General features: G+C 40.5%; 1 protein-coding gene and 1 long non-coding RNA gene across 6 annotated transcripts in view; one reads left to right on the top strand and one right to left on the bottom strand.

The window, feature by feature from the left end:
• The window catches only part of LOC142600517 (uncharacterized), a 634,685-nt gene that overhangs the window by 117,414 nt on the left and 490,998 nt on the right, over positions 1–26,273 (bottom strand). The gene's annotated exons all lie outside the window — the stretch shown is intronic.
• The window catches only part of LRIG3 (leucine rich repeats and immunoglobulin like domains 3), a 45,065-nt gene continuing 29,315 nt past the window's right edge, over positions 10,524–26,273 (top strand). For 2 of the 3 annotated variants that reach the window (XM_075745419.1, XM_075745431.1), the window contains exons 1-3: positions 10,524–10,984; positions 18,316–18,387; positions 18,673–18,747. In XM_075745419.1, coding sequence (XP_075601534.1) covers positions 10,800–10,984; positions 18,316–18,387; positions 18,673–18,747 — 332 coding nt within the window. In that variant the 5' untranslated portion in view covers positions 10,524–10,799. The remainder of the gene's footprint in view (positions 10,985–18,315; positions 18,388–18,672; positions 18,748–26,273) is intronic. The other variant, XM_075745409.1, reaches the window with a different exon arrangement.

The raw sequence follows: 26,273 nt of genomic DNA, 5'->3' as shown, positions 1-26,273 counted from the left end.
AGGACTGTATTTAAGGTCACTGTTAGACAGTATGAGATAGCACGGTATTATTTACTGTGGGACAGAACACCATCTTTCTGATGGGGAGAAATGCCAGCCTCTTTAAAGCCACGCAATAAAACACCCATTAGCTTCAGTGTTACCCCCTTACTTGATGCTTATTTACTGTATATGTGGCAATAACATATATTCCAAGTTTAGCATCAAAGAGACCGAAAACTTCAGCTGTATAACAATTTAGTGAGTTTGAAAGAGTGAAGCAAAGGTTCCTTATTTGGGAACTTCCAACGCCTCAGCAGAGCTGATGTTTCTATCAGCACTGCAAGTCCCAGAAACTTGTGGGGTGCAGCAGGATTTGCAGGTTTTCCTGCCAGGCTGTTGAGCCTGAGGCTGCCATAGATAGTGCAGTTCAAGGCTGCACTAGCTGTGCTTGGAACCCTCTGTACTCCTCCTGAAAAAAAATGCATGCAGTAGGTGAAGTTAAATATCATGTGTGCAAAAAGTTAAAGTACATATAAAATGTATTTGTGTGTATATGTATATATAGATGTGTGTGTATGAATATACAATTTAAAAATGGCGGTCTGAGCATTAACTGCACATAATTCAAATTAAGAAAGCAGGATTAAAAAAAGTGTATTAAAGAACTGAAGCACACATGCAAACTTTGTGGCTTTAGACAAGCTTCTACAGCACTAGAAATGGAAGAAGAACATAAAGTACAGGCACTGATGCATGCTGTCTGGTTTGCTTTCAACTATTTTCTAGTTTTTGAGGCCCTACACATTTTTTATGGGCAATATGAATATCTGTCAAGCTTATGAAAATGAGCTTGTTCTTCTTGTACTGCAGGTTCCATGTTCATTAATACCAGACCTGCGCATTACTGGAGTCAATGCAAGTGGAGCCACATCAGGTGTGAATATGCAATTACCTTCTGATAAACTGGACAGTATAATGTTTAATGCTATTTTATACTAGTATCTTATACTAGTTTTGTTTGAACTATGGCCAGATCCATTCCTATCCAGCATAAAGTTGAAACATTTGAGCCAGCAGAGCTTCAAGGACAAAGATACTGATCAAAAAAATATTGAATGCATTTGAAAAAGCAGAGTAAGGTTTTTTAAGTTCGAGGGATTGTGCTGTTTCTAATCTCAGACTCAGTGCCCAAAAAACTGGATTTACCACCACATTAAATGAGATTCTTCAGGCCACAATTTATTTGATATGTTGTTTTCAGTGGTAACAACAGCTTAAGGTGCACCCAGGACCTCTAATGCCTTGCCACTTTTTCCCTGATCCATATTATGGCATCTAGCATTATTTGTGGGGCCGAACGACAAACCAAATGAATGAACAGATCCAGGTTAAAAATAACTCCAACAAAAAATCACGCTCTGGCTTCCTGTAAGGCACCACAAGCAGCTGTGCTCACACCATGGAAAGGGTGGTAGGGGCACGTCTGAGCAGGCAGTGTGCTGGATGGGAAAATCCGAAGCCACCACTGCTTGAGAAAATGGTGTGAGGTACCATTCACGGGGATATTCCATTTGCACTGCACTCCCTCATCCTCCCCATTTGAAAAGTCATCCATGGGTATGGAAAGGTCCTAAGGCCACCGGCTGAAGGCTATTGAGGCGTATCTGATTTGCTGAAGGAATATTGCTAGGGACAGCTTTGGGCTACTCATGGTTAGTGAACACTTGTAGTTCATGCAGGGGTCCTGGTCCAGAAGGGTTCTCATCATCCACCCCACCAGGCTTTCCCTTTTGTGTCCAAACCTTCTTCTCAAATGCATCCTCCAGTGCTCTTCTCAATCAGGACGTTTCACAATAGTCTATTACAGCTCTGGAGATCAGCATATGCCACTAATTAATGACAACAACAAAGGGTTGTTTGCACTTGCAAAGTAGTCAGTAGTAGCTTCTTTGGTAGAATTATTCATTTGTGTAAGCTGCTCTAACATATTTTATAATTAAATATATACCTAACTTAAAAACATCTGTTTAAGAAAATTAATTAGAGAATGAAGTATTTGGAAAGCATTAGAGTGAGTTTAAGAGGCTTAAAATGCAAAAGAAGTCAGGCATCTATACTTAAAAATTTTTTTAAAATCCTTCATATTTAACTGTGGCCATTTTTTAGACAACAACATACATTCAAAAACTGTGTAAGAGATTACGGTTTTAGTTTTAACTCTAAATGCCCTTTTCTTGTTGATTTTATTTTAACATACTTTATAGTTTATTTTTTATGACACATAGCCATATATATTTGTAAAAAGCACATTTATTTATAATTTAAGAGATTAATTTATATACGAACTGAAATAAAAACAAGGCTGAGTTTCTTGGCTAGATCTCTTTTGATACTATTTTTAAATTGTATTATTTTACTAATAAGATGCAAGTCCAAGGGCTTAACATTTCCCTGGGAGAATTACAGTCTCTGAGGAACACATTGCTCACAGCTGCGGTGAAATATCCATCACTGAAAATTTCAGCACTTTTAATTCCATCTCAGTGACATCAGTGGGATAACTGAACTAGTACTCACATGTGATACTCAGTGAGTGTGTGTATGATTTTATCAAAATTTTAGGAAAGTAATTTTGTGTTTATCATTAGCAGGTTTTTTTCTAACAAAAAATCAGAATAAAAAATATTAGTGTGTGTAATGCAGTGTATTAGCGGTGGATTTTTTTTTCATTATGATTAAAATAAGATGTAATTTTCCCAAAGTTTAAAATGATCAGCAAACCTCTTCCTGTTTACTTTAGTTTCTAGCTTCCCCCCGCCCCACAAAAAAAATTTGGGAAATTCGTACTGTAGAAGTACCTTAGCCAAACTTACGGAGACTTTTCTGATTATAAATGACTCAAAGGATAACTCAATTACGGAGTGCCTGCAATTCAGTGAAAGCCATGGTTTCTTAATCACAGCTGCCAGACTTGTGCCCAGCCTGACCATGTATGTGGTAGTACCGCTTGGATTGGGGTATTGTACATGCGGGCCAAGGCACCTAATAACACTGCGGCACTGTGTTTTCTTAAGCATCGAGGATGTGGTAGGATGCTGGTGCTATTGTTGGTTGCTCTCTAGAAGGTTGCTTTTTCTGCTGCTAAGGTCAGTACAGTCCAAAGAGAACTGCACACGGAATTATTTGCCTTGTAGCACTGCTAAAGCATTGCGCCCTTTTATCCTATTGATTTCCTCTCCATAAGCTGCAACAAGAGAACACAAATGAAAGGAGGGTCCCTGAACCAGAAGTTTCTTGTTTGGAGATGACAGCACACAAACAGAAAAGTATTTCAAGATTCAACATGTGCAACTCTCCGTGCTGCTAAGTATTTCCTTTGATAGATGGGAGAGTGTAGCGGGGCCAGTGAAAGGGAGCAGTGACTGAGAGGAGATGACTAAGCTGCAAACCTGTGAGGGAAAACAACAAAGGAAAAACTTCGCAACAGCCAACGTTCATGGAAATGTGTGCCCCGATGGTTCTCTTAGCTTACCCCACCTAGCAGAAAACCCACTTGAGAAAGTCACTGAGGGCCAATAGAACTGCCATGGACATTAGGAAACAGAGAGACCTCAATCTCCTCATGTTAGCTGGCAGCCAACAGGGCTATTTGGAAGGCGACACCTGCATTTCAGAGGCTTCCCAAACCATATTGCCTGAATGTGAGAGATGTAAAAGGCCATAGAACGTCTTGCTTGTGCAAGATTCCCAAAAAGCATCAGAGCCATGAACAGGATTCATACCAGTATCCCTCGCTGCACCTCTCAATTCCACATTAACAAGATCAATGCAAAGAGCATGCTGCAGACCATTGTTCACCAATCTGGCCAGCTGGTGCACAGTGCTGGTGCTTTCTTCAGCTCCTGCTGGGTTGCGGCTGGCGCCCAGCCCACCCAGACCAGCAGGCTGTCTCTGCCGCCGTCTGATCCAGCCTGCTCTTTGATGCTCCGGCGCAGAAAGTCAGACTTCATTGGCAAACACAGCTATCGCAAGTAACCACTTGAGCAGCTGTGGAACTGGTGCAATGTGTGTTTGGCCAACTTCTTACCAGGACGGTGCTTGCTTATTTTGTTTTGTATAATAATTGGGAAAGCACCAGGCAGCAGACAGCAGAAAGGGGAGGAGCAAGTCCAGACGACACTACAGTCTGCTATGACTCACTGGTTTCCCAATGATGGCAATGCGATAGCTTTGTGTAAAATCTCAAGTGCTGCTTGCTGCGCTGCAACACTGGGTATTCATTTTGTGAGAGATGTAAACTGTGTCTTCCTGAGCCTGTTACCAGCTTTCTGTAGCTCGCTCCTCTCCATTCCTCTCCACTCCTCTCCTTTTATATCTGACCCCCAAATGGGATACGGTACTTCATCTCAGCCCTCACCAGAACGTTATTTCTTTCTCTCACATAGAAACCTCCAACTGACATATCCCAACGTGCCGCCTTTGATGTTTCATTGTTGACACACTTACTTAGTTTGTGATGTACTACTAGATCCTTTTCCACAGGGTCCTCATTTTGTGCTGGTGCATGACACTTCACTTAAGCATAGCACTTCCCTTTTGTTTTACTAAATCTTATAAGATTTAATCTGTTAATAAATCCTTAATAGAACTTGTTACATCAGCAGACAACAAAGCAAATAATATATAATCATATTAATATATATATAATAAAAATATAATAAAATTAAAAACTACAACAATTCATATTTGTGAGAAATTTTGCTTGTTACTCTTAGGATGACATTTAAGGTACCTATAATAGAAAAAGTTTGAGAAATATGCTTATGAGTTAGTCCATTTAGATATTTAATGTGTATGTTTGAAGGCACAGAGTGGGAATCATCTAAAAATCCAGGCTCTAGTCTAAACTAGTCATAAGGCTCTTTCTAGTCAATGGAAAAGGACAAAATCCTCCAGAGGCTGATTCATTCCCAATGCCTTGATTGCTTATTTTAGAAAGGTAGTAATCACTCTCTGGATGTGTCTTTCTCTACTAACTGCAGGAGAAGCCGAGACAACTGCTTTAGAATAGATACCAAACTTCCAAACTGCTAAAATTACACAAGATGAGTCCCAGCTGCAGCTTGTTCTCTCTCTAGAACAATCAGACCTAAATTCTTCAAAGATTTATGCCCTAACTCCCATTGATTTCTCACTCTGAGATTCTTTTCGCTGTTGACTTCAATGCAAGTTACACACCTAAACGTGGTGAATACTTATCATCTGGGGCCTCAAAACTGACAAAAATCTTACCAAATCTGCCCATGACGAGTTAAGCAGATACAGCCTTCAAGTGCCCACGCCTCTGCTCTGGCTGAAATTTCCATCCCCACTGCGGAAGGGAACAAGTGTTCGTGCCTGGGGTGCAGCAACCCTCCACCCCAAAGAAGGGGAGGAGGGAAAAGCTGAAGACATTACTGTCCAGGAGAGCCACTGATAGATTCCACAGCGCATCTCTGTCAGATTCCCTTTTTGGTCGCTTCTTGATCTTTCTTACCACAAAACGTTTACTTACTTTAAGAGATTATTTAAAAAAAAAAAAAAACAACAAACTAAAACAACGAGTAGAACAGATCTGGCAGGTGTTTTATTACAGTAGCACCATCCTGAAATTACATCTACTTATTTTTATTCAAATTGACATTTTAACTTGAGTGTTCTTTAATGACATAAAACTAACTCTTCTTTTTTCCTCTTTGAAGTTACATCATTGTAGATGTTGATTGTTTAATTGTCCTTCCAATCATGCACTTAACTTCCCACTTAGCCCCATGCAGGACATGACTTGAAGACATTAACAATCGTCACTAATGTGGATTGCCTTAGGATGTTTAAGTTTATTTGTAATGGAGGCAAACACTCACTGTTTGGATGAATTCTATAAAAGCTGAATATTTTCTGCCCTAGGCAAAGTTTTCAGAAAGAGTTCATGATGATTCTGGTTGTAATCAGAGCATTCAAATTATGCATAATTTGGTTTTCATGGTTTCAGTGTTGGATCACATAAAGTCAAGTATAATTACTACCAAAAATAAATTTCTGTATGCACCTTGGAATATTCACCATGGACTTATGACACACTAGTAGGAGATTCACAATTACTACGAAATTATTTAAGAACATTTTATTGTTTTCCTCAAATGCAAGTGAAATTGCACTGGTTAATCACAGGAATTTAAATAAATGGTCATGAAGTCTTAGTGCTATTCTAAACTAAAAGTAATATCAATTGCTGTACCCAATAGGAAGAAGAAAAGGAGGGTGGGAAACTTTTGCGTTTAGACTAATTTCCATGAAAAAATATTCAATGATCTTGGATGAGATTCCTGTTTACATACACAAAGGGAAGAAGTGAAATGGGTCTTCTGCACCCAAAAGGGACTCTAGTACCTTCCAGACACGTGCCTGAGGCAAAACCTTCTATTGCCTATTGCAAGCTATCTCGTGTGTGCAAGCAGTCTCCACAAAAAACATGTCCTGCTCCACTTCTGTTTTTTTTAAGCAGAATGGGTCTCACTGGTTCATAGCTCTCTCCAGCTGTGGCTTTAGAAAAAGTTTGGTTAGCCTTAAGATTATTTTTTAATGGATTAAATTGGGGAACCTGTAACAGAGAGTGATGATCTTGAGAGGATGACTCTTAATTTCATTTGCCCAGGTAGTCCTAAACGTCTTCTTTGACTAGAAATAAAATGGAACTGGGAAGGTTTAGGAATAAATAGTACACTGATTCTGCCAATACCCCTGCAGAGCCATTTACTGATAGGAAGGTGGATAGATGGGCCATTGATTTCTATCTCTATCAGAACTGAGATGTGTGAGAGCATAAGCAATGTTGCTCTGCTTTGCTTCCGCTCTTTGCTGCTGAACACTACCTAAATCACTTTATTTACCCATGAAAACTAGAAAATCTGAAATGAATACTAGGCACAGATTTGGATTACCTGGTGATCCAGTACATGGGGGGACTCTCAATTCCTAGGGTGGCCTTAATGGACATAATGGTTTAGTAGATGTAACTGTTCGCTCCTTTTGCCCTTCTGACATAAATCCTGAAGATTTAACTATACATAACTACATACAACTATATGTAACTGTGTCTTGTAGTGGTTTGATACTCCTTTCAAAACTAAAAAAAAAGTGAATTTAGATTAATCAGACTGTTAGAGTTACTAATGTTATAACAGATGTTCTAATTTTAACTCAGAAGAGAAAATGTATAGTATCTTAATTTGGTTTTGCTAAGTTATCAATAGGTAAATTACTTTTAATAATCTGCTAAACCCAGCCTGATTTAAGGTTGACCTTTTCTGGAGGTAGGTTACTTGAAAGCAGTGCCTGATTTCAATGCGTTAATGATATGTAAAAAAAAATCATACTTAGACAGCTTCTGGGTGTGTCTTTTGCCTGAAGTGAATGCATATTTTAAACAACATATGTTTGGACTTGAATCTATAAACCCACGTTTATCTGATTTAAAATAATCAGGGACTGAAAAAGACACCATTAGAGTCAACCCATAACATCCCAATGAAGGGTCTACAGTTCATATGCAACCTCCTTTCCTCCACTCCCAACTCACCCAGATTCCGCAGTCCCATGGAGGAAACTAGTCTCATTAGCCAAAGAGAGAGCTCGAGGGTCTACTTTTACACGAACTTTTCTCCGCAGCATGCTTCCCCCTCCTCAACATCATCCCCTCAGGCTGACCTATATTCATACTGCCATGGAAAGGGCCCATCTTTGCATAATCACCATGAATAAGCCCTCTTCGTTGTGCAGCTATGTGGAAAACTGGATGAGGGAATTATTCCAACTCAGAACTAAAGGGGGTGTCTGTGTTATTATTTTTGACCGGGTTTCAGTCAAATCAGCCCCCTAATCCTGTTGAATATGCATTTACACTGATGCTGATGCCAAACAAGGGTCGGCAAAAATCCCTTGCTACACGTGGAGACAACAGGGTAGAGGAATGTGAGACCTTTCATTTTGATATAAGCTCACTTAGGGCAGATATAGTCCAGCCAAACCTGTGAAGGAGACCTTTATATTTGATTACGTACAATCATGATGCCCTCTCAACCTAAAACTAATGATGAAGAGACCTGTGGGCTTGGGGGCTGCCAGCTCTTGCAGCATTCAAATGGGGTATGGAATCGGTCCCTGAGAGTCTGAAGAGAGCAAATCTCCCTGTAGGAAGAAAGACTTTCTGTCATGGGCTCTGAAATACAGCATACATGCATTTTAGAATTCATAATATAATCAGTTTTAAAATGTTTTATTGAGTATTTTGAGAAAAGAAGCTGCAAAGACAAATGGATTAGTTTTCTCAATTGATTTACCTTTCTTAATTTAAAACAGGTTCATATATTATTAGCACTAAATATGCATTAGATTTTTCTAAGGGCACAGCATTCCAAGACTGCATGAATAGTTTTCAAAATTACAAAACCAGAAGTTCTTGCCCTTTTCAACATTTTAATCTTTTTTTTTTCTGCTTTTCTCAGCTTCTCTTTTGTTCCGTAGTTCACATATGCACCATGTATATTATTGACTGCTGTGATAAAATAAGTTCAAAATGCTTTGTTTCTATTTTTTCTTTCCCTTGGATGCTAAAACTGACAGTTTAATGACTTTGTTGCCACTTACCAGTGAATCACCGCCCTTGCCAACACTCAAGAGAAGACAAGCTCACTTTTCCCAGGTAAGCGTCCCTTTGCTGTGCACTCTGGGAACCGTAGTACAAGGCTTACTTACTTTAAATCTATTTTATTTTTAGTAAGGTGCTCACTAATTCTCTGGAGCAACATAAACATGAAGGTCTTCCTCTTGAATTTTTGATTACTTTGCAAAAGTAGTGAGTATAACATATTTTGCCTAAATAAAAACACAACATGTTCAAGTGTCTCTGTATCTTGGTGTGATGGTGTGAAACAACTGGACAGAGAGAACAAATGCTGGCACTTTGGAAACAGAAGGAAGCTTTCCCACCAACTTCACTGGGAACAGGTACAGGCTAATGATGGATAGTTTTGAAAAGCTGAATTTGGCGCAGTCCTACTGGATATTTAGACCAGCTCAGCATTTCACAGGCTTTGTTAACCTACTGTCAACCTAACGCTTTTGAAAGGAAGGCGGCAGCTACAAAGAACAACTATGCCAATGCTGCCAACAGTTTTCATTTACAACAAATAAATGAGAGCAACTTGTAAATATATACTAATTAATTTTTATCCTGTGTTTTGTTTCTTTGCTTGGTTGCTTTCACGTGTAGAAAAAAATGTGTGTTCCTGCAGTGTTTGTTGTTTTCCCACAGTAATTTCCTTAAAGAACACCCATGGTCAACGGAGCACAAGCTGACAAACCACCACACAGCTCTGCACCTGAAACAGTTGTGTTCACAGTGGCACGTGAATGTTTGTAGTTACTCAGGACTTGCCTGCTTGGCTTGCAAACTCATGATTCCTGACTTTAAATAAAATGTAGTTTCATTTCTTTAATTTAACCTGTGCTCTGAGATACACACGGGAACAATAAAAACAGGAACAAAGTTTCAGCCTTACAAATCTTGGTGTCGGAGCTGTCAGGCTTTTGAGGGTCCAGGTTCCCAGTGCCTAAGATGCCTACAATCTTTCAGGTGAAACATATAAAGGTGGGAGAGAAAGCGCAGTGTCCGTCAGCAGCCTGACATCTGCTGCTGCCGAGCAGGGGTGTGTGAAGCCTACAGTAATTGAATCCATCGCAGGGTCCAGGCTTACATATGGAACTTGAACAATAGGTATTTACTTAAATTACACAGATTACCTCAGAGATGTGGAATCTGTACGCCCTGCCCACTTCCCTGAACCTCTGGAGCTGGGATCCTGTGGGGAACATAATGGGCTTAATTACGGTGTCTGGACTAGCCGCGCAGGACCCGGAAGGCAGGAGTTAACCTCATCTCACCTTTTACATGCCAGTGACCCCAGGCTTGGCTGGGAACCTGTTGGGGCCTCTGGAGCAGCTTCTGGATTGCTTCGACTCGCGCTAACTAGTGTGACAGTGAAGGGAAACCCCGCCACGGGCAGGGCCTCCGCACCCTCGCCTTCACGCCTCAGCCCGTGCGCAGTGGGTGACGCTCAGGACACCCAGGGCCCGAGGCCCAGCACCCAGGGCCCGAGGCTCAAGGCACCCAGGGCCCTCTGCCCGCTGCCGCCCGCCCCTGGAGATGCCGGGGAAGGCGGCAAGGGCCCGCACGTGCGCACGCCGTGCTGAGAGGCCTGCCATCGGCCGCCCCCCGAGGCGGGCAGCGGGCCCGGGCTGCCACCGCCGCGGCCTGGCAGCAGCGGGGCGCGACGCCAACTCAGCCGCGCCCCGGCCCGCCATCCTACATCCCCCAGCCCCACAGGGCCAGGCCAGCCGCCCCGGGCCGCGGCGGGGCGGGCGGGGGTTGCGGCTGTCACATGGCAGGGGGAGGGGGCTGCGGCGGGGCGGGCCGCGCTCGGGGCTCTCCCGGCCGCGCGGAGGCGGGCTGAGGCGGCGGAAAGTTTGCGGAGTGGCTGGCGGCCGGCGGCGCTGCGGTCCCCCCTCCCGCTTTCTCCCTTTACTTTTTTTCTACACATACATCCCCCCTTCGTGTCCCCCCACCCCCCCGTCCCCGTCGCCTTCCCCCTTTGGCGGCGGCTCCAGGGCATGAGCAGGAGCCGCCACCCGCGCTGAGAGGCGGGAGGTCGCGCCGCAGCCGGCTCTGTCAGTGAGGGAGCGCCAGGGACGGGAGCGCCGGCAGCGGCTCCGAGCCCGCCATGCCCCGTCGGCCCCGCACGGAGCCCGCCGCCCTCCTGGCGCTGCTGCTGCTGCCGCCGCTGCTGCTGGGGGGCCGCGCCGCCCGCTGCCCCGCGCCCTGCCGCTGCGCCGGGCACCTCGTCGCCTGCAGCCGCCTGGAGCTGAGCCGGCTGCCCGAGCGGCTGCCGCGGGGTGCGGTGCAGCTGTGAGTATCGGGGCGGCGGGCACCGCGAGGGGCTGGGGGTACCGGCCCGAGTCCGTCCGCCATCTTCTGCCCCCCCGGGGGTCGGAGCGCCCGCGGGGGCTGCGGTCCCGTCCGCGGGCGGGTTTCGTGGCCATAGCGAAGCCGGCGGTGCCGGCAGCGAGGTGTCGCGGGGCGGCGGGGGGCAGCGCCTGGGGCCGGCGGCCGAGCTGTCAGCATGCGCGGCGGGGGCGGCGGGACAGCGTCCCTCGGGCGGGCTGCGGCCCCGGGAGGTGGCGGCGATAAGCGGCTGGGCTGAAATCGGGCCCGCGAGCGCTGCTCAGAGGTTTGAGAGGGGGAGGAAAAAAGTTCTGATGACTTTCTTAGAAAACGTGCTATAATCATCAAGTTGATATTGGTTTCTGTGCCGGGAAAACTGGTCTCGGTTTTATTTGTGCAGTTCTTCGTCTTCATTCCCCGATAGTTTTGAGTTTGGTGAGTTTATTAACGCCGGAGCTTGCCCCGTTCGGTCCGGTGGCACGGATTCACTGCATCCGCAGTAACGCGGACTGAAATGCCATCTGTGGAAAATTTACTTTCAGTGACAAACTTTTATGGACAAAGCATAAATTATGGGAGCTTTCTAAAAGTCTGAAAATAGCTGAGGGACTTTTCACATTTGTTTTTAATCTCTTGTCACTCAAAGATCTTCCATATTAGTCGTATTAATTTTCTATTACATTTCCAAAGCAGATTGAGATAAGGACTTTAAAGTAAACAGGAAGACTTTCAATTAGTTGTGGCTAATTCTGTTCAATTGCCTCGTCTGGAGGTCATGCTGCTTTACTCATGAAATGTGGATGGCTGTATTGACACCATATGGAACTGAACATAGGAATGGCTCTGGGAGATGAATATTTCCAGGAGGGTTATAGGAAAGTGTGAGGGGGAAGAAACTTTTTTTTTTTCTTTTGGCTTACGTGATTGAAGCATACGAATCAAATACCAGATCTGCTTTACATTCAACAACTGGCTTTGCTTCTTATTAAATTTCATCCCTCCTGTTCTTTTGAACTATTTCAGTACACTAACATAAGTTTTCTGACGAAACCTAAGGCTTTTTTGATAATAAGCTAAGCTTCATAGCTTAGTTTCTTAGCTTGCTCTAGCGCTGTTAAGTTAAAATTCAGATGTGACAGCATGCTAAACAAAAAAACAAGGGGAAAAATCACTGAACTACTTTAATTTTTAAAGTTGTTTTAAAAAGCATTTTGCATTAGCTGTAATCCAAATTTGTCTTTTCCACTTACGTTACTGAGAGACAATAAAACACGATGCAGGGCTTTTTGTTAGCACAAGGGAGGTTTTTCTAATTAGAATTCCCTTGGTAGTGTAAATTGTCCTTATGTAAGTTCACATTCCTTTAAAAGTGTGAGAAAATAAGTTCCACTTGTATAAATAAGCTTTGGTCTGTTGTAAGAAACCCTGCTGTGATTACTCATTGGACAGCTGTGTCACTCGCTCTTAAACTCACAGGAGTACATCTTTGTAGGTGTCACCAAACCATGTGGTCTGGCTGCTTTTGTGTAAATATTTCTTTTGTTTGTGTCAAATGCCTTAGAAGTACCCTGCTCTTTCTTCTCTCCCCTCTTCTTAATAAGAGAGTGAGGAAGAGTGCGGGGGTTGTCTGTTACCTCCAGCTACTCCAGGATTTGGAGCTGGGATTGCGCAATCTGTCAGATTATAATGCGTTTCAGTTTTACATATGCAAAAAAAAAAAAAAAGTTTGACTAGCCTGGATTATTGTTGCAACAAACTGTGTGCTTACAAACTGTAAAAGACTGTTTATGAATTTTATTGGTATAAGTGTACTGTGTTTTCCATGGAAGTCCATAGCAAGTATAGCCAAAGGCTAGTAGTTTAACTGCAGGCTTTCCAATCTTCTTTACAAAACAACAACTATTACACCATGTTTTCAACATACACAGGCGAGATCTCCCAAGCAGGAGAGAGAAAGCTCTTGTGCCTGAGAAAGTCTAGGCCCGCATTAGGCTTTACACCTTCCTCTGCCCATCTGTCTGCTCGCCCAGATGTAGAGTGAGTCGGATGAAGTTGGTTTTTTTGAAGCTCCATTTCACTCTTTCATGCCTTCTGTGTTCAGATCCCCTGGTGAAATAAAATGAGAGCATCTGATGTGGAAAGGCTGTGTGACCTCGGAGTAGACAAGGAGGGAAGTAAAGAAGATGAGCCTGAGTTCTGAGTTATGCCCCCCCTCTTTTTGATGGCAAGTGTGAGGCTACTGCTTTGTACAGAAGTGGCTTCACAAAGTGGGGTGTAAATAGGCTATAATTGTCACCTTTACTGTGACAAAAAAATAGCAAAAAAATACCATCTTCCATAACCCTACCTTCATAGAAGGTAACAGTCCATGGAAAACTGATAAACATTTGTAATGCCTTTGTGCACAAATAGTTTTGAAGTTAGATTTCGATTTACTTCCAGGATGTGTGTCCTGAGATCGCAAGAATGTGGCTTTGTTGGAGCTGGTGTAGCAGAGCTGGAGGCAGAGGGAGGGAGCGAGAGGGAGAGAGAGGGAGGGAAGAGCGCTGGAGTGTTGGCTGGTGTCCTCCGTCTGGGCAAACTCCCGGTGGCACTGCCGTACCCCTCGCCAGGTTCACCGAGGAATGCTAAAACTGTCGGTGGGGCAGGAGGGAAAGTCTGAAAGATGGTTTTCACTTGTGTTTGTATTACATCTTTAGTAGTTACATTTTATAAATCCTCTCGTTCTCTACCAGAATTGCCAGAAAAAAGGGCCATATGGTTTTCACAGCTGTTTTTCAATATTTTCCAGACTAAAACTTGAACATAGCAAGCTGATTTATGAGTCACTTTGGATCAGTGTCTTAAAACAGCTACAGCCTGGCTTTTTGTTTTTCAGCTCTCCTGATTTCTGCTGAATTAGCAGCTCTATAGGCCCCAGTGGGACTGATTAAGAAGCTGTTGCTGGATTTGCATTTTAAAATTTGACTTGGGGCTCAGGTTTCTGAGTTCTCTAAGGAAGAAGATGATAATTGTGACTAAGTGTTGTAAATTAAGTTAGAGTCTAAAAGTTATATTTATAAAATGTGTGAAGAAACACTCGCCCTCTCCCTTTATGCATTGAGCCTTCCTTTCAATTCTTTATAACACAAACATTGGTGTTCGGAGTTACTTTCAGCTATCTAACGCATAGACTTGTGAGTTATGAAAGATGGTCGTGTAAACATAATGAAATATAGAAAATAGTTTCTTTCATAAAATGGGTTCTTAAAGACCTTCAAAAACTATGGCATGCTTTTTCAAGTGGAGGCAATTCTACTTAAATGCTCAATCTCTTTTATTAGAAATCTGAGGTGAAGAACAGATATATATACTTTTTATTGTTATAAAGAATTTCATAATATAACTCGGGTTTCTGAAGTTTCTGAGTGCATTCACTGTTATATCTTTCGTGGCTTTTGAAATTCTAGTAGCAAAAGTAATCACAGGAGATTTTCTCTCCACTTGTAATGTGGTTTTAACAGACAAGGAAAATTCAGAAATGGAAAAGGCATAGTAATAATCTTAGTGTTTTAACATTGCCGGTTCCTTTTCTTTGAAAATACTGATTCATTTTGAAACCTTTTCTTCATATTTGTTCGAAGATACATTGAGAGATGCATTGGACTGAAATATACTTGTAGCTTTGTGACAGCAATGATAGATTTTTATATTTAAAAAATGCCTCAGATGCAGTGCTTGTAAGTTTCAGAAGCTTCTATAGGTTTAAGCTTCACTTGGAATGTTAGTAAAAGACAAACATTTTAACTCTTGGTTCACTTCCAACCACTCCGATTTAACTTAAAAATGTAACTTGCAAGGCTTTTCTTTGGTGAAGTTTCTCATGCTAGTAGCACTGAAATAATGTTTAATAAAACATTTATAATTTATATTTTATCCAGCAATTGGTAGACCAGCATGTATACAGCTGTGTGAAACAGGCAATTTAGTATTGTCTGGGGTGGGGGTTTTTCTGGTGTTGGTTTGCTTTGGGTATTTTGCAACTTGTGTTTGACAAACTGCTGTAAGTAAACCAGGAATGAGGATTTTGTATGTTTTGGGTTTTTTTTAAAGTAGGTGCTATGTGGAAAATCTGAGGGTATCTTTAGTATTAAAAAACAAACACAAAAAAATAGTTTGAAACCTAGTGTAAGTTGTTATGCTCACGGTTGCCTTGATAGACTCCAGATGGATGTGAGCTTGAGCTATGAGTGAAAGTGTCTGGCTCCAGTGTGGTGATCATGCACAGCAGTGGTTGTAATTGCAGGATTTTTATAGTTTAAGGACTCTGCCAGATTTTTTTTTTTTTAACATGTTATAACTCCAGCAGAACAAATCTACTCACGTCTGTTACTGTCTGGTAGGTCCTTTAGGCAAACATGTTTTAAATAAACCTTTTGCAGGGTTTTTAGATGAAATGAAGAAATGCAGGTTTTAGCACTAATGTTGAAAGCTCTTTGTTGAAATAATTATTGATTCCTAAGTCTTGTCTGAAGCATGAGGAACAGTAACGTATTAGGCACTAACAGCCATAACTTCACTGAATTTTGGCTGTTTATTTGCATAGTTCTTATAATCCCTACAGACTAAAGCCAAATATTGAATTAAGTTTAAGGGTAAAAATTGTCTCTACTCTGTCTGCTTTAAAGGACCAAGTCAGATTCCTGTCTAGATCTTTGTAACAGCAAACTTTTTCAGTCTATGTTTGAGAATGCAGCACAAGAATTTCAAATCTATGCAGCTAATGTCTGCAGGTGTTGAACAAAGGGATTTTTCTCCAATCTATGGCTGGGCGAATGTTTGCACTAGATTTTTAAGCAGTGAATGATACAGTCCTCTAACTCAAGTGTGGTTAACCTCATTTACAGGAGAACTCAAAATCATAATGATGAAACTAACATTTGTGGGTTTTTGAAAATGTTAACACTGTATTGGTTTTCCATCTTTAAAAGGAAAATCTGTAGGGGTTTAGATACCTGGAAGAAGGTGGGTATATATATTAGGTGCTTGAGTCCAGAGCTGAGTCTTGGAAAACATCCCCTCCGTGGCCACCTGAAAGTGGTAGAGGGTGTTCCCCTTCTCTGGGTGGCTCCCCCCCAGCCCTCACCCCTCCTTTTTTGTGCTGGAAAATGCCTTTTGCACCTATGGGTCTGCCCTGTGCACGCTCCCGTGCAGCGTGTCTCCTCCCTGCCCATGGCCGTGAGCCAGGTGCCGGTGCCGCGGCTGGGCCTGATCCAGTTGGCCGGCTCAGAGCACACCTCGTAATCGAGTACCAGTGGTACCCCTCGTAATGCCCGTACGTGCCTGGGATTATTTTTAATGTTTGATTATTATTATTATTATTTTTTACTGCTGACTCTGGGGAAAGACAAAAGACGGTGGAATTGTCCTGGCAACATTGAACAAGTACTGCATAAAGTACCAAACAGTTGGGGCAGTCGAATCATGGATTTACTGTCCCCATGTGCTGTGGAAGAAGCACAGGTGCCTGACTGGGTTGCAGCATTACACCTGTGTCTGAGGATTTGCAGTGGTGGATGCAGAGAAACCAGAGTTCTCTGGATCTGCAGTTGCTCAAGGCTTAGTCACAGAGAAGAACCTTTAGCACAGACCTTGATTTGAGCCAGGTCTGGTCTGTGTGCAGCAGGATATGCTGATCATAAGGTGTCTTCACTTCCAGAATTGTAGAGAGGACACCTCCATAGCAGTCAGGCCTGTGTTTGGCATGCTCATTATAGGTGACTGTACTGAATCATATTATTCAGAAGAAGTAAGGAATCCCAGAGTTTCCTCATAGATTCAGCTTGAAATACACCTCATGCCCACATGGCTTGATGAGGACCCCAGGCACGTTGGATGTCTCTTCAGTGCTTAATTAACATGGGGAAAAGCGTCATGAAGTGTGAGAAATTTCTTTGCCTTTACCTGATCTACAGCAGCTCACTGCTGAAGCACGCTGATGCAATTCTTCATGGGTCTGCGCTGCGGACTCTCACTGGAGTGAGTTTAAGAACTCTTCAAAAATAGCACAGTTTTTGTTTGCTGGCTTGGATAAACTCAGTGTTATAGTGTCCAGCAAGCGCTTTGCAGATGGTTGAATCCGTGCAGGTGAGGTAGTGACAGGCTGTCGTATGGGAGCAGGAAGGTATGTGTTGTGGTGGATGAGTGACTAAGAAGGGAGGGGGCTTCAACAGGGTTAGCCGTGATTACCAAGATCAGTTGTGAATCTCTACCACTTGGGCAGATCGGTATAGCCGTGCAAGTTTGAGTTTCTGTCATTAGCTTCTCTGCCTTCTAGTATATGGTCATTCTTTTATTTCTGTGATGTTTCCAGAACTTCTCAGGCTACAGCAAAAATTTCTTAGGACTCTATTTTATGATGTTGTCAAATGTTTGAGACGACATGTGGTAAAGATGCATGGTGTCTGTAGGGAAAAGAATTTCTTGACAGTGGCCAAGAAAATGTGTTGTATTTGTAATACTCTGGCTTGTTTTGTAGCAAACACTGCAAAAACACTAACAAGACTTCTTACAAACTGCATCTTTATATATTTGGGATCTTCAGTACAGAGTGGCAGAAGCTAAGTGTTCAATTTACTTCTTCAAGTGTGATAAATGTGGTATTGATGTAACTAGTATACAGACATCTTAAAGCTCAGAAAAGAATTAGGCCTTCCTGTGTGGTTTTGTTTTTTTTTTTTTTTCCCCCCTGATACTGCTTGGTTAAGACCCCCTTGAAATTTGGTTATATAGGAATTGTGTGAAAACATGAAAATAGAATCGAGATTTGTGGACATTGTGTACTTACGATCTGCGTTGCTTTAGACAAGTAAATGAGAAGAGTAAATGATACAAATACTATGATTGACTCAAGGAATGAGAGTGCAATGAGTATTGGTTTATGAATTTTCCTTGTAACCATGAGGTTGCTTTAGCCAGATCTTCTATTGTGAAGGGATGGGGGAGAGGGGTGGTTGTTGGTGTTTATAAGTCAAAATCTTAAAGTGTTTTTCATGGGTCTTATGTACACCCCAATGAACAGTTCTAAATTGCTCAGAGGTATAGGAAATTCTTTGACACTGCTGATGGTGATCATGGTATTTAAACTTAGTTATACCTTGTATACTCAAATGAGTTTCTCTTTTAATTTTACTAATATAAAAAATCTTCTTCTATACTTGAAAAGAAATGATAACATGATTTGGATTGAAATTGTGTTGCTTAGCCCAAGATTTTATGGCAAAACTGACAAGCTGTTTATTTTTGTAACCTTATAGGGACTTAAGTCACAACAAATTATCTTCAATCAAGGCCAGTCTCTTGGATCACCTTCATAGTCTTCGGGAAGTGTAAGTTAATTTGTATTAATAAAAAAAAAAATAATCAACAACCCCCCCCCCCCCCCCCCCGCAAAAAAAAAAAACCACCATCCTCAACCAGTGTTTGTGTATGCTAATTGCATAGCTATTTCTGTAGGGATAATTGGTTGCACAACACATGTTTGCTGTTCTGATATTTTACATTAAGTGTACGTTTTTGAATTTTGGGGTGACTCTGTTCAGCAATTTAGCAAATCCAATGTACAGACTTCTGATTAACATCAAAGCTGACTCTCCCTTTTCTAATACTAATAGGAAGTTGAACAACAATGAACTGGAGATCATTCCAGATCTGGGACCAGTCTCTGCAAATATAACTCTTCTGTCTTTGTAAGTAGATCTTACTCTTGTCCATAGTTAGTGGAACTAACTCTACAGGGTTCATGGAAATATGTACATTACGGAGATTAAAGTGAAATAATTGGAAATAGAGCAGCTTGTGGTTAGGAAGTTGATTATGTCATGTTATTTAGCAGGTTGTTTAAAACGTGTATAATTGAGCTTAATCCTTGTAGTTTTTATGCTTCCCTCAGATACAAAGACTGCATTAGAATTAATTTATGTTGTGGTAGTGCCCAGAAGCCTCAGCCCTGTTGTGCTAGGTACTGTACAAACATTAGTAAACGTTATATAAACTTGTACAATGCAGACTTTAAAACAAGAGTTATACTCTGTCATTATGCATCTTGGCTGAAATCCTACTTGTGTTAAATCATGGCAGAATTCTCTTAATTTCAGTGGGCAATGTGAGGAAACCCCCTCGAGACACAGTTTCAGGACAAGTATCTAGGGTAGAAGATGTTTTGCCAATATCTTTAAAATGTCTTTTTAAGCCCATTTTAATGTGTGGTATATATATTTTTTTTTTACAGCTGCAGTTAATACATACAATTGTGACACATAATTATGTCTACGGTTATTGTTTTCTTTGAAAGAAATTAGTAGGTTACTTGATGAGGCATCTGTAATACAAGTATAAAGTTGTAAAAGGCATGTAGGGCCCATAACCAAAACAGTTGATTTTAAAGGAAATCTTATTCCTGAGGTTTTTCACTTGAAATCAGTTTGATTTTTCCTGTGATCTAATTTCTCTAAAATGTTGAAGGAACTGCTAACAAAAATAGTTACTATTAATTGGAAAAAAGAAAAGACATGTTTTTCATGTGTGGTATTGGGGTTTTATCAATGGGAATCTAAAGTGTCTAAAGCTAGTAATATGTAGCCCTCTGGCCAAATCCTGCCCTTGAATACAAATTGCAAGGTACCTTTGTTGAAGAAGCCTGAAGGGTTAAAACAATACAGTAAACTTTGGAAAGCTGTTCAGTTAATTAAATTGATCACTATTCAATTGCTTACATCTGGTGATTTATAGGGGTTTGTTTTTACTCTAGGCCTAGGTCAGCTAAGTCAGCTGGCGCAGCCGCTGTGTCTGGATTGCTCTGTTTGAATAAGAACTAAGTGACATTTGATACTGATGTGGTTTCTTACGGATCAGAATCAGAAAAGAATGAAAGAAAAAGCAGACGGTGTCTGACAAATAACTGCTGATTTTAAGCATATCTTCTATTTTGGATTAGCGTTGATGTTATTTTACACTGCCATAGCATTCTGTAGTTTAAGAATCTAATTGATCTAAAGAATATATTTTCTTTTTTACCACCTTGCTGAGGTTCTTTTTACCACAAGGTTGGAAATACTACCATAATAAAGTGGTTTATAACCTCCTGCCTTACTTCTGATGAATACAAAGTTGAGAATTTGTCTTAGCATCTCCTGTAGTCTTTCTCATGGAAACTTAACTGGTTTAGATAAACCTAAAATCATCCTTCTGCAGCTGTGCAAAGATTTTTGTATTCCTTTGAGAGAATAAATTAAAATCAGTCACTGCTGGATTGGTTGTTCCATATCCTTTGGTCACTAGCTTGGTTCATTTACTCAGGTGGTCAAACGTGGAAAAACCTTTGTTAGACCTGTGCTCTGCACTATGTATACTGACACTTAAAAGGAAAAAAAAGTGTTTCTAAAAGCTGTTATCATACTACCAATGCAGTTAAAGTTGGTCTGGTTGGGTGCTGGCTTCTTCTCACTGTAATTTCCAGTACTTCTGTGTGGTGTTGGGAGATTACTGAATATGTGTGCTCCAGCTGAGATTTAATACCTATTCTATGACCACAGCAGAGATTCCTTGAGATTAATGTGGTAAAAATCATTCATTAAGCAATATAAAAGTTTTACGTTAACTTATCAATATCAGTGTATAATTGTTAAGACACTTGTTTGTTCCATATCAAAACAGATGTACACAGAAGTTAAAATTAGAGTGTGGTATTGCATTGTTCAAAACATAAAGCATTTTGTTTCTTTTGCAAAGGTTTCTCTTTAAAACATAGAACAGAATCATAGAATTGTTTTGGTTGGAAAAGACCTTTAAGATCATCAAGTGCAACCATTAAACCTAACACTGCCAAGTCCACCACTGAACCATGTCCCTAAGCAGCACATCTACGAGTCTTTTAAATACCTCCAGGGACGGTGACTCAACCACTTCCCTGGGCAGCCAGTTCCAGTGCTTGACAACCCTTTAGGTGAAGAAATTTTTCCTAAAAATATCCATTCTAAAGCTCTCCTGGTGCAACTTGAGGCCATGTCCTCTTGTCCTATTGCTTGTTACTTGGGAGAAGAGACCAACACCCACCTGGCTACAGCCTCCTTTCAGGTAGTTGTAGAGAACGGTAAGGTCTCCCCTCAGCCTCCTTTTCTTACAGGTTGGAAGTTATTTATGTAAAGATGTTAAATCTCATTTTACATAAAAGAATATAAATAAAGAGGAATTCACATACAGCAGTTGTCTGGCATAAAAATATATGTAATATAGTGGTATCAAAGATGCAAAAAACATTCAATCTAGTGATACATTATTTTTCTTAGAAGTGAAAAAAATATTTTCACTTATTTTTTCTGTGTTGGATGTTATTTGGAGGGGTTGAATCAAACTGAGTTAATATATCTAAGTCATGCGAAGAGAATACATATGGAACAATTAGAATATAATTTTTAGAACCACTCTTCAAATAATAGCTGTACTTGAAACATCTGATGACTTGCTTTAGGATTTTAAACTTTTATATGAAAGGAGCTTGTGGAGCCTTTCCAAAACAAACCACTGTTTCCTTGTTGAGTCTTTGTTCTGATTTTCAGATAATAGCAGAAAAGAGGATGATAGTCTTCTGAAACTTGATTTGATTACATTTCTGATGAGATACATATATGTTGGTTCATTACTGTCAGATGAAAAGCCAGGGGTCTTCAATGAATGCTGTGGAAGTGGTGCACTTCTTTCTTGCCAAAATCTTCATTGTTGAAGAAACACTCTTCTTGTAAGAATTATTTTTCTCACTTCTTAGTACTTGTCACTCAGCTCTGGAGCCTTAGAATTTTACCTGTTCTGCAAGGATTTTCTTGCCCTGCAAAGGAGATTACACTGCTGGTATGTCTCCAGTGAATAATAGTGCAGCTATCTCCATACAGTACTGTATGTCTAAATTCTTTGAGCAGTGTAAACAAGCATGGGTGGATTATCATGTTAGTGTAGTTTCCATTTCTGGACCTACCTCATTTCTAGCTATCTAATTGATATTTATCTACCTTAGATATTTACATACTGTTGAATTATGCAGGGTAAACAGAGCAGTAGATGTTCCCAGTCTCATGGTCACGGTCTGTTGGTAACATGAAATGATGATACCAGCATTTTATTTTTACGGATGCCAGTTGAAAGTTGAACACCATGGGAGAGAAACATGTCAGGCAGGCTCACACCCCACCACCACCCTGGAAAGACCATATGTCTTTGTGAAGGAGTATACAAGCAAATGCAGGCACCCTCTCATTACATGGCTGGAGATGCATCTATGATTTTATTCATGTGATGAGTGTGTATCTTGTCACACAGCCCAGGAGAGCTTCTGAGCTTCCTGGGAATCTGGAAACTGCTGTGAACTAAATGGGTGGTACTTTGGGCTAAATCTGGTCACGAGGCCTTAGGTTGTGAAGCTATGGTGGCTTGCCTGACACTAACAGATACAATACGTTCCAGACAGAGCAAAGAGTAGGATTCATCTTCCCTACCCTAAATTCTTGAAAGTTTGACATGGTAAGTATGAGTTACTAACTCTAGATCTTCTTCAGGATGAATGGAGAACAAAAGGCTCTCTCTGAAGTGATTTGTCTTCCCCAGGATAGTTCAGGTGACTTTCCTACTGAAGCCCATATAGATACCTATTTTAAACTAACTTGTAGATGTCTAAAGTTAGGTTTCTTTTGAAATGTCTAGCCAATGTACTTGTGTCTCTACAGGGATGTTACTTGCAAAGGTCTGATTGCATCTTTAAGCATGTTTGACCATTTAAGTCAATTACTTGAAATTGCAGGGTGTTCCTTTTGCTTAGTCACCGGGCCCTTTTCTCCATCTTCTGTGGGAGAAGGCAGGAAGAGAGCAGTTTATCGGGGCAGAAAGTGAGAAGTTCAGCCATTTGCCAGAGATTGCCAGCTCTCCAGTCAGCACGGTAGCTCTAGCCAGGAGGCTGGGTCCTCCCAAGTGCTGAACAGCATAAGCTTTTGGGTAGAATACTGGATTTAACAACTGATTACCACAAATACCTAAAGTACAGACACCATGCACAGTAATGTAGGTGTATTTATCCCTAGAAGTAAAATATGGTAATATTTCCTAATTTGCATTCCTGAAGTGCTTGTAAAAACATTAAATTAACATAGAATTGCTTTAAATGGTTGTGGTAGAAAATTCTGCAGTTCTGGGAGAATAAACAAGTTAGTTTTCATTGTTTCTAGATAGGTGGTTCGCTTTCATGTCAGGTAGAGAAATGGGCCCTAATGCCCTTGTTCTAGGAGAATACGCAAAGTTTCTGAATTTGGTTCCCATTCTAATGACATTCCTTATCCGAGATGTACCAGTCCTGCCCTATTTATTCTGAAAATCTGCTAGAATCTGTGATGTTGATACATGGGAAGAAAACTAGTATTGCCTTTTAGGTCTGTCATTGCTGTAAAGTTTTGTACCTAGGTTGAATCCAGAAATATATTGAAACCAAGTAATTTAAGTACAATAACCTTGTATAGAAGTCCTGCATGGTGTTTAACTACCAACAAGTTAAAAGTTTAAAGTTTTACTTTAAAACTCTTGAGAAAATGTTAACTACTTTTAGTATGATTAGTGCTTTGTAATGAAGACACTGATTTGCAAATGCTGCGACATTACTTAAGGTTTTGTTTTAAATAAGAAGTTTTAAAGTTTAAATAAGAAACCATGCTACTTTACTTGCAAAATTTTTAAAAATACATAATTGTAGACACCATCCAACATCTGTCCTTGAGTACTGTGAAAAATGGAAGGCAGCAGTGACTTTAAAGAGACAGAACAGCTTTGAGTATGAAAGTATCCTGTCTTTCCAACTAAATTTTACTGTTCTTATTAAAATGTATATGTAGAACTAGAATTAATACTAAAACCTCATGTTTCTTATTACCCACACCAAGGATATGTTATATAGTAATCATCTTGCTGTCTGTAGGGTCCTGAAAAGCTGTACATGCCAAAGTCTCTAGTGTGTATAGTGAAATTCTAAGGTTAGGCTAGCTTTAAACAATGGAGTGTTTTAAATAAACTTGTGATTTTACATTTTATTGAATAGAAATTATTTTATTAAAATGCACTGGTACATATGGTGTAGGTGATTTAGATGGAAATACCCTTGTAGCTTATGTTGTAAAGATTTAAGTTTTAGCCTAGAACACAAATGTTCAGTCTTACTAAAACCAGAGTGGAAAATACAAAGTTCATAGTGCAGAAATAAAAGGAGCATGAATGATTCACAATTCAGTCATGTTTTTCAAGTTTTACATTAATATGTAATTTGTATTAGGTTCCCACTTTTTTCTGAATGTGAAATCTTCTTTTCATGAGACATATGCAACATGGTACAGGTTTTCCTCTGCTACCGTGAGAGGACCCTCCAACCCCATCTGAACAGGAAGACTTTAAGGCAGTTAAAACAAGAAGTCACATAGCCATTGACTTTGGAGTGTTGAGACGATGAAAAATGTTGCCAGTATTGAGGAGGTTTCTTGAAATGCACCCACTTGTTTTGTTAGGTGCTGGATCTTAATCCACAAGTCACGTTTCAGAAGGCTTTCTAGAGCCTTCTGTTTGTAATGTCTTTCTGTCAGTATATGCTGATTTTAAATGCATTGGCTTTGAAGACATGTCTCTTGTGTCCTGGATGTTTAAAAAGGTAAATGAACAAAAAGTATTAACAAAAAAGATTGATCAAGAGATAAAAACAGGACAAAAACTGTAAAGAAGCCAGTTTTAGGTGACTGCAGAGGTCACAAGTTTTCATAGCAAGCAAAATTCTTTCAACTTTAAATGTAGCTTTCTGATCAGCCACTGTAAAATGACTCTGATTACTTGGTTATGATTACTCGATTATTAATCTCGGGCCTTTGGTGTTCAATGAACACTTCTGCAAAGCAAACCTAAAAGCTAAAAGTGAATTGCTGTACTGAAAAAGTACAAAGTCATTCTCTTCAAAGGAAAAATAAATAGCAAAATTCTCTAAGCCATCAAGAATGACTTGTTTAAAAAAAAAACAATTATTTTGATCACTGAAAACAAACCAAACCCCAGGGAATGCCAAAAAGTTTTTTCAGGTTCAGACAGTAGTGTGTGCTCTGAATGAGAGGTTCTACGTGTTGCTCATCTAACCCACACAGCTGCAGCAGGGAATTTATTGGAGAAGTTGTTCTGCAAGTTTTAGTGTATACTGGGCTTCATAAATAAGCTCTAAAAGTTTAAAATTAGAAGAGCCCAGGTTTAGCTTTCTGTCTTCCTATATTAGCTCCTTCCTGCTACCTTGCTTACTTGCTCCTTAATCCTGATTTCAGTCATCAGTAAAATTTCTTCAGTGGACAGCATGCTTTGCTCCAATCTGAATGCAATTCTGTTGATGAAAGACCTGGTTACAACAGGTTGTTTCCTGAGATTGGTAAAGCATTGTCCTATCGGGCAGTGGAGACAGAGCTAACTCTGATGTGATACAAACCTTTAGTATGTGGAGCTTATGATACCGCAGTGTCACTATCTTTACTTATAAGGCTTTCGGGGTGAATGGGATTGTTCGTGCTACCTAATTTAAATATATAATCTGAAAAAGGATTTTTCTTTATAGCTCTTAAAACTAAGTAAACTAACTCTTAAGTTGAAGTGGCTTCTCATAGATCTTTGCTAAACAAGATGCTGAGCTTATGACTAAAGATTTGTAAATTCAGCAGTATTTTGGCCAGCTTTGTCTTGCATCCATTCTCCTTACCGGGAAGAATAACACAGTCTTACCTTCTTCAGTTGGAGGGGAATAATAGAGCATATACTGGTCACTGATTTTCATTCTTGTTAAAAAAAAAAATCTCTGACAAAATTCGAGAGTGCACTGTTGCATTCTAGCTTTGATTAATCAACATACAGCTTAAATACCTATCTAACTTTATGCACAAACGTAGCTACTGTAGAAAAGTGGTGATTAATCTCTTATACTATTTAGAAGGGTTTTTGTTTTAGTATTGTGTGTCCATTTATGTTTAAAATGTGGAAAAGTATATTTAAATAGGTTTTGTGATAATGGGCGTCCCAGATCATGCTTCAGATAGTCATCTTGAGAAGTAAAATTCAATTAATTGAAGGAAACATGCAAAATTGATTATACATTTGCCCCAGCTGGCAATACAGAAATACGAGTGATAGTTTGCACTGTGCGGCAGTATCTTAATAAGGAAAACTCCTG

The sequence above is a fragment of the Balearica regulorum genome, chromosome 1 (genome assembly GCF_011004875.1).
Source record: "Balearica regulorum gibbericeps isolate bBalReg1 chromosome 1, bBalReg1.pri, whole genome shotgun sequence".
Lineage (NCBI taxonomy): Eukaryota > Metazoa > Chordata > Aves > Gruiformes > Gruidae > Balearica > Balearica regulorum.
This window is presented reverse-complemented; position numbering and strand designations above follow the sequence as displayed.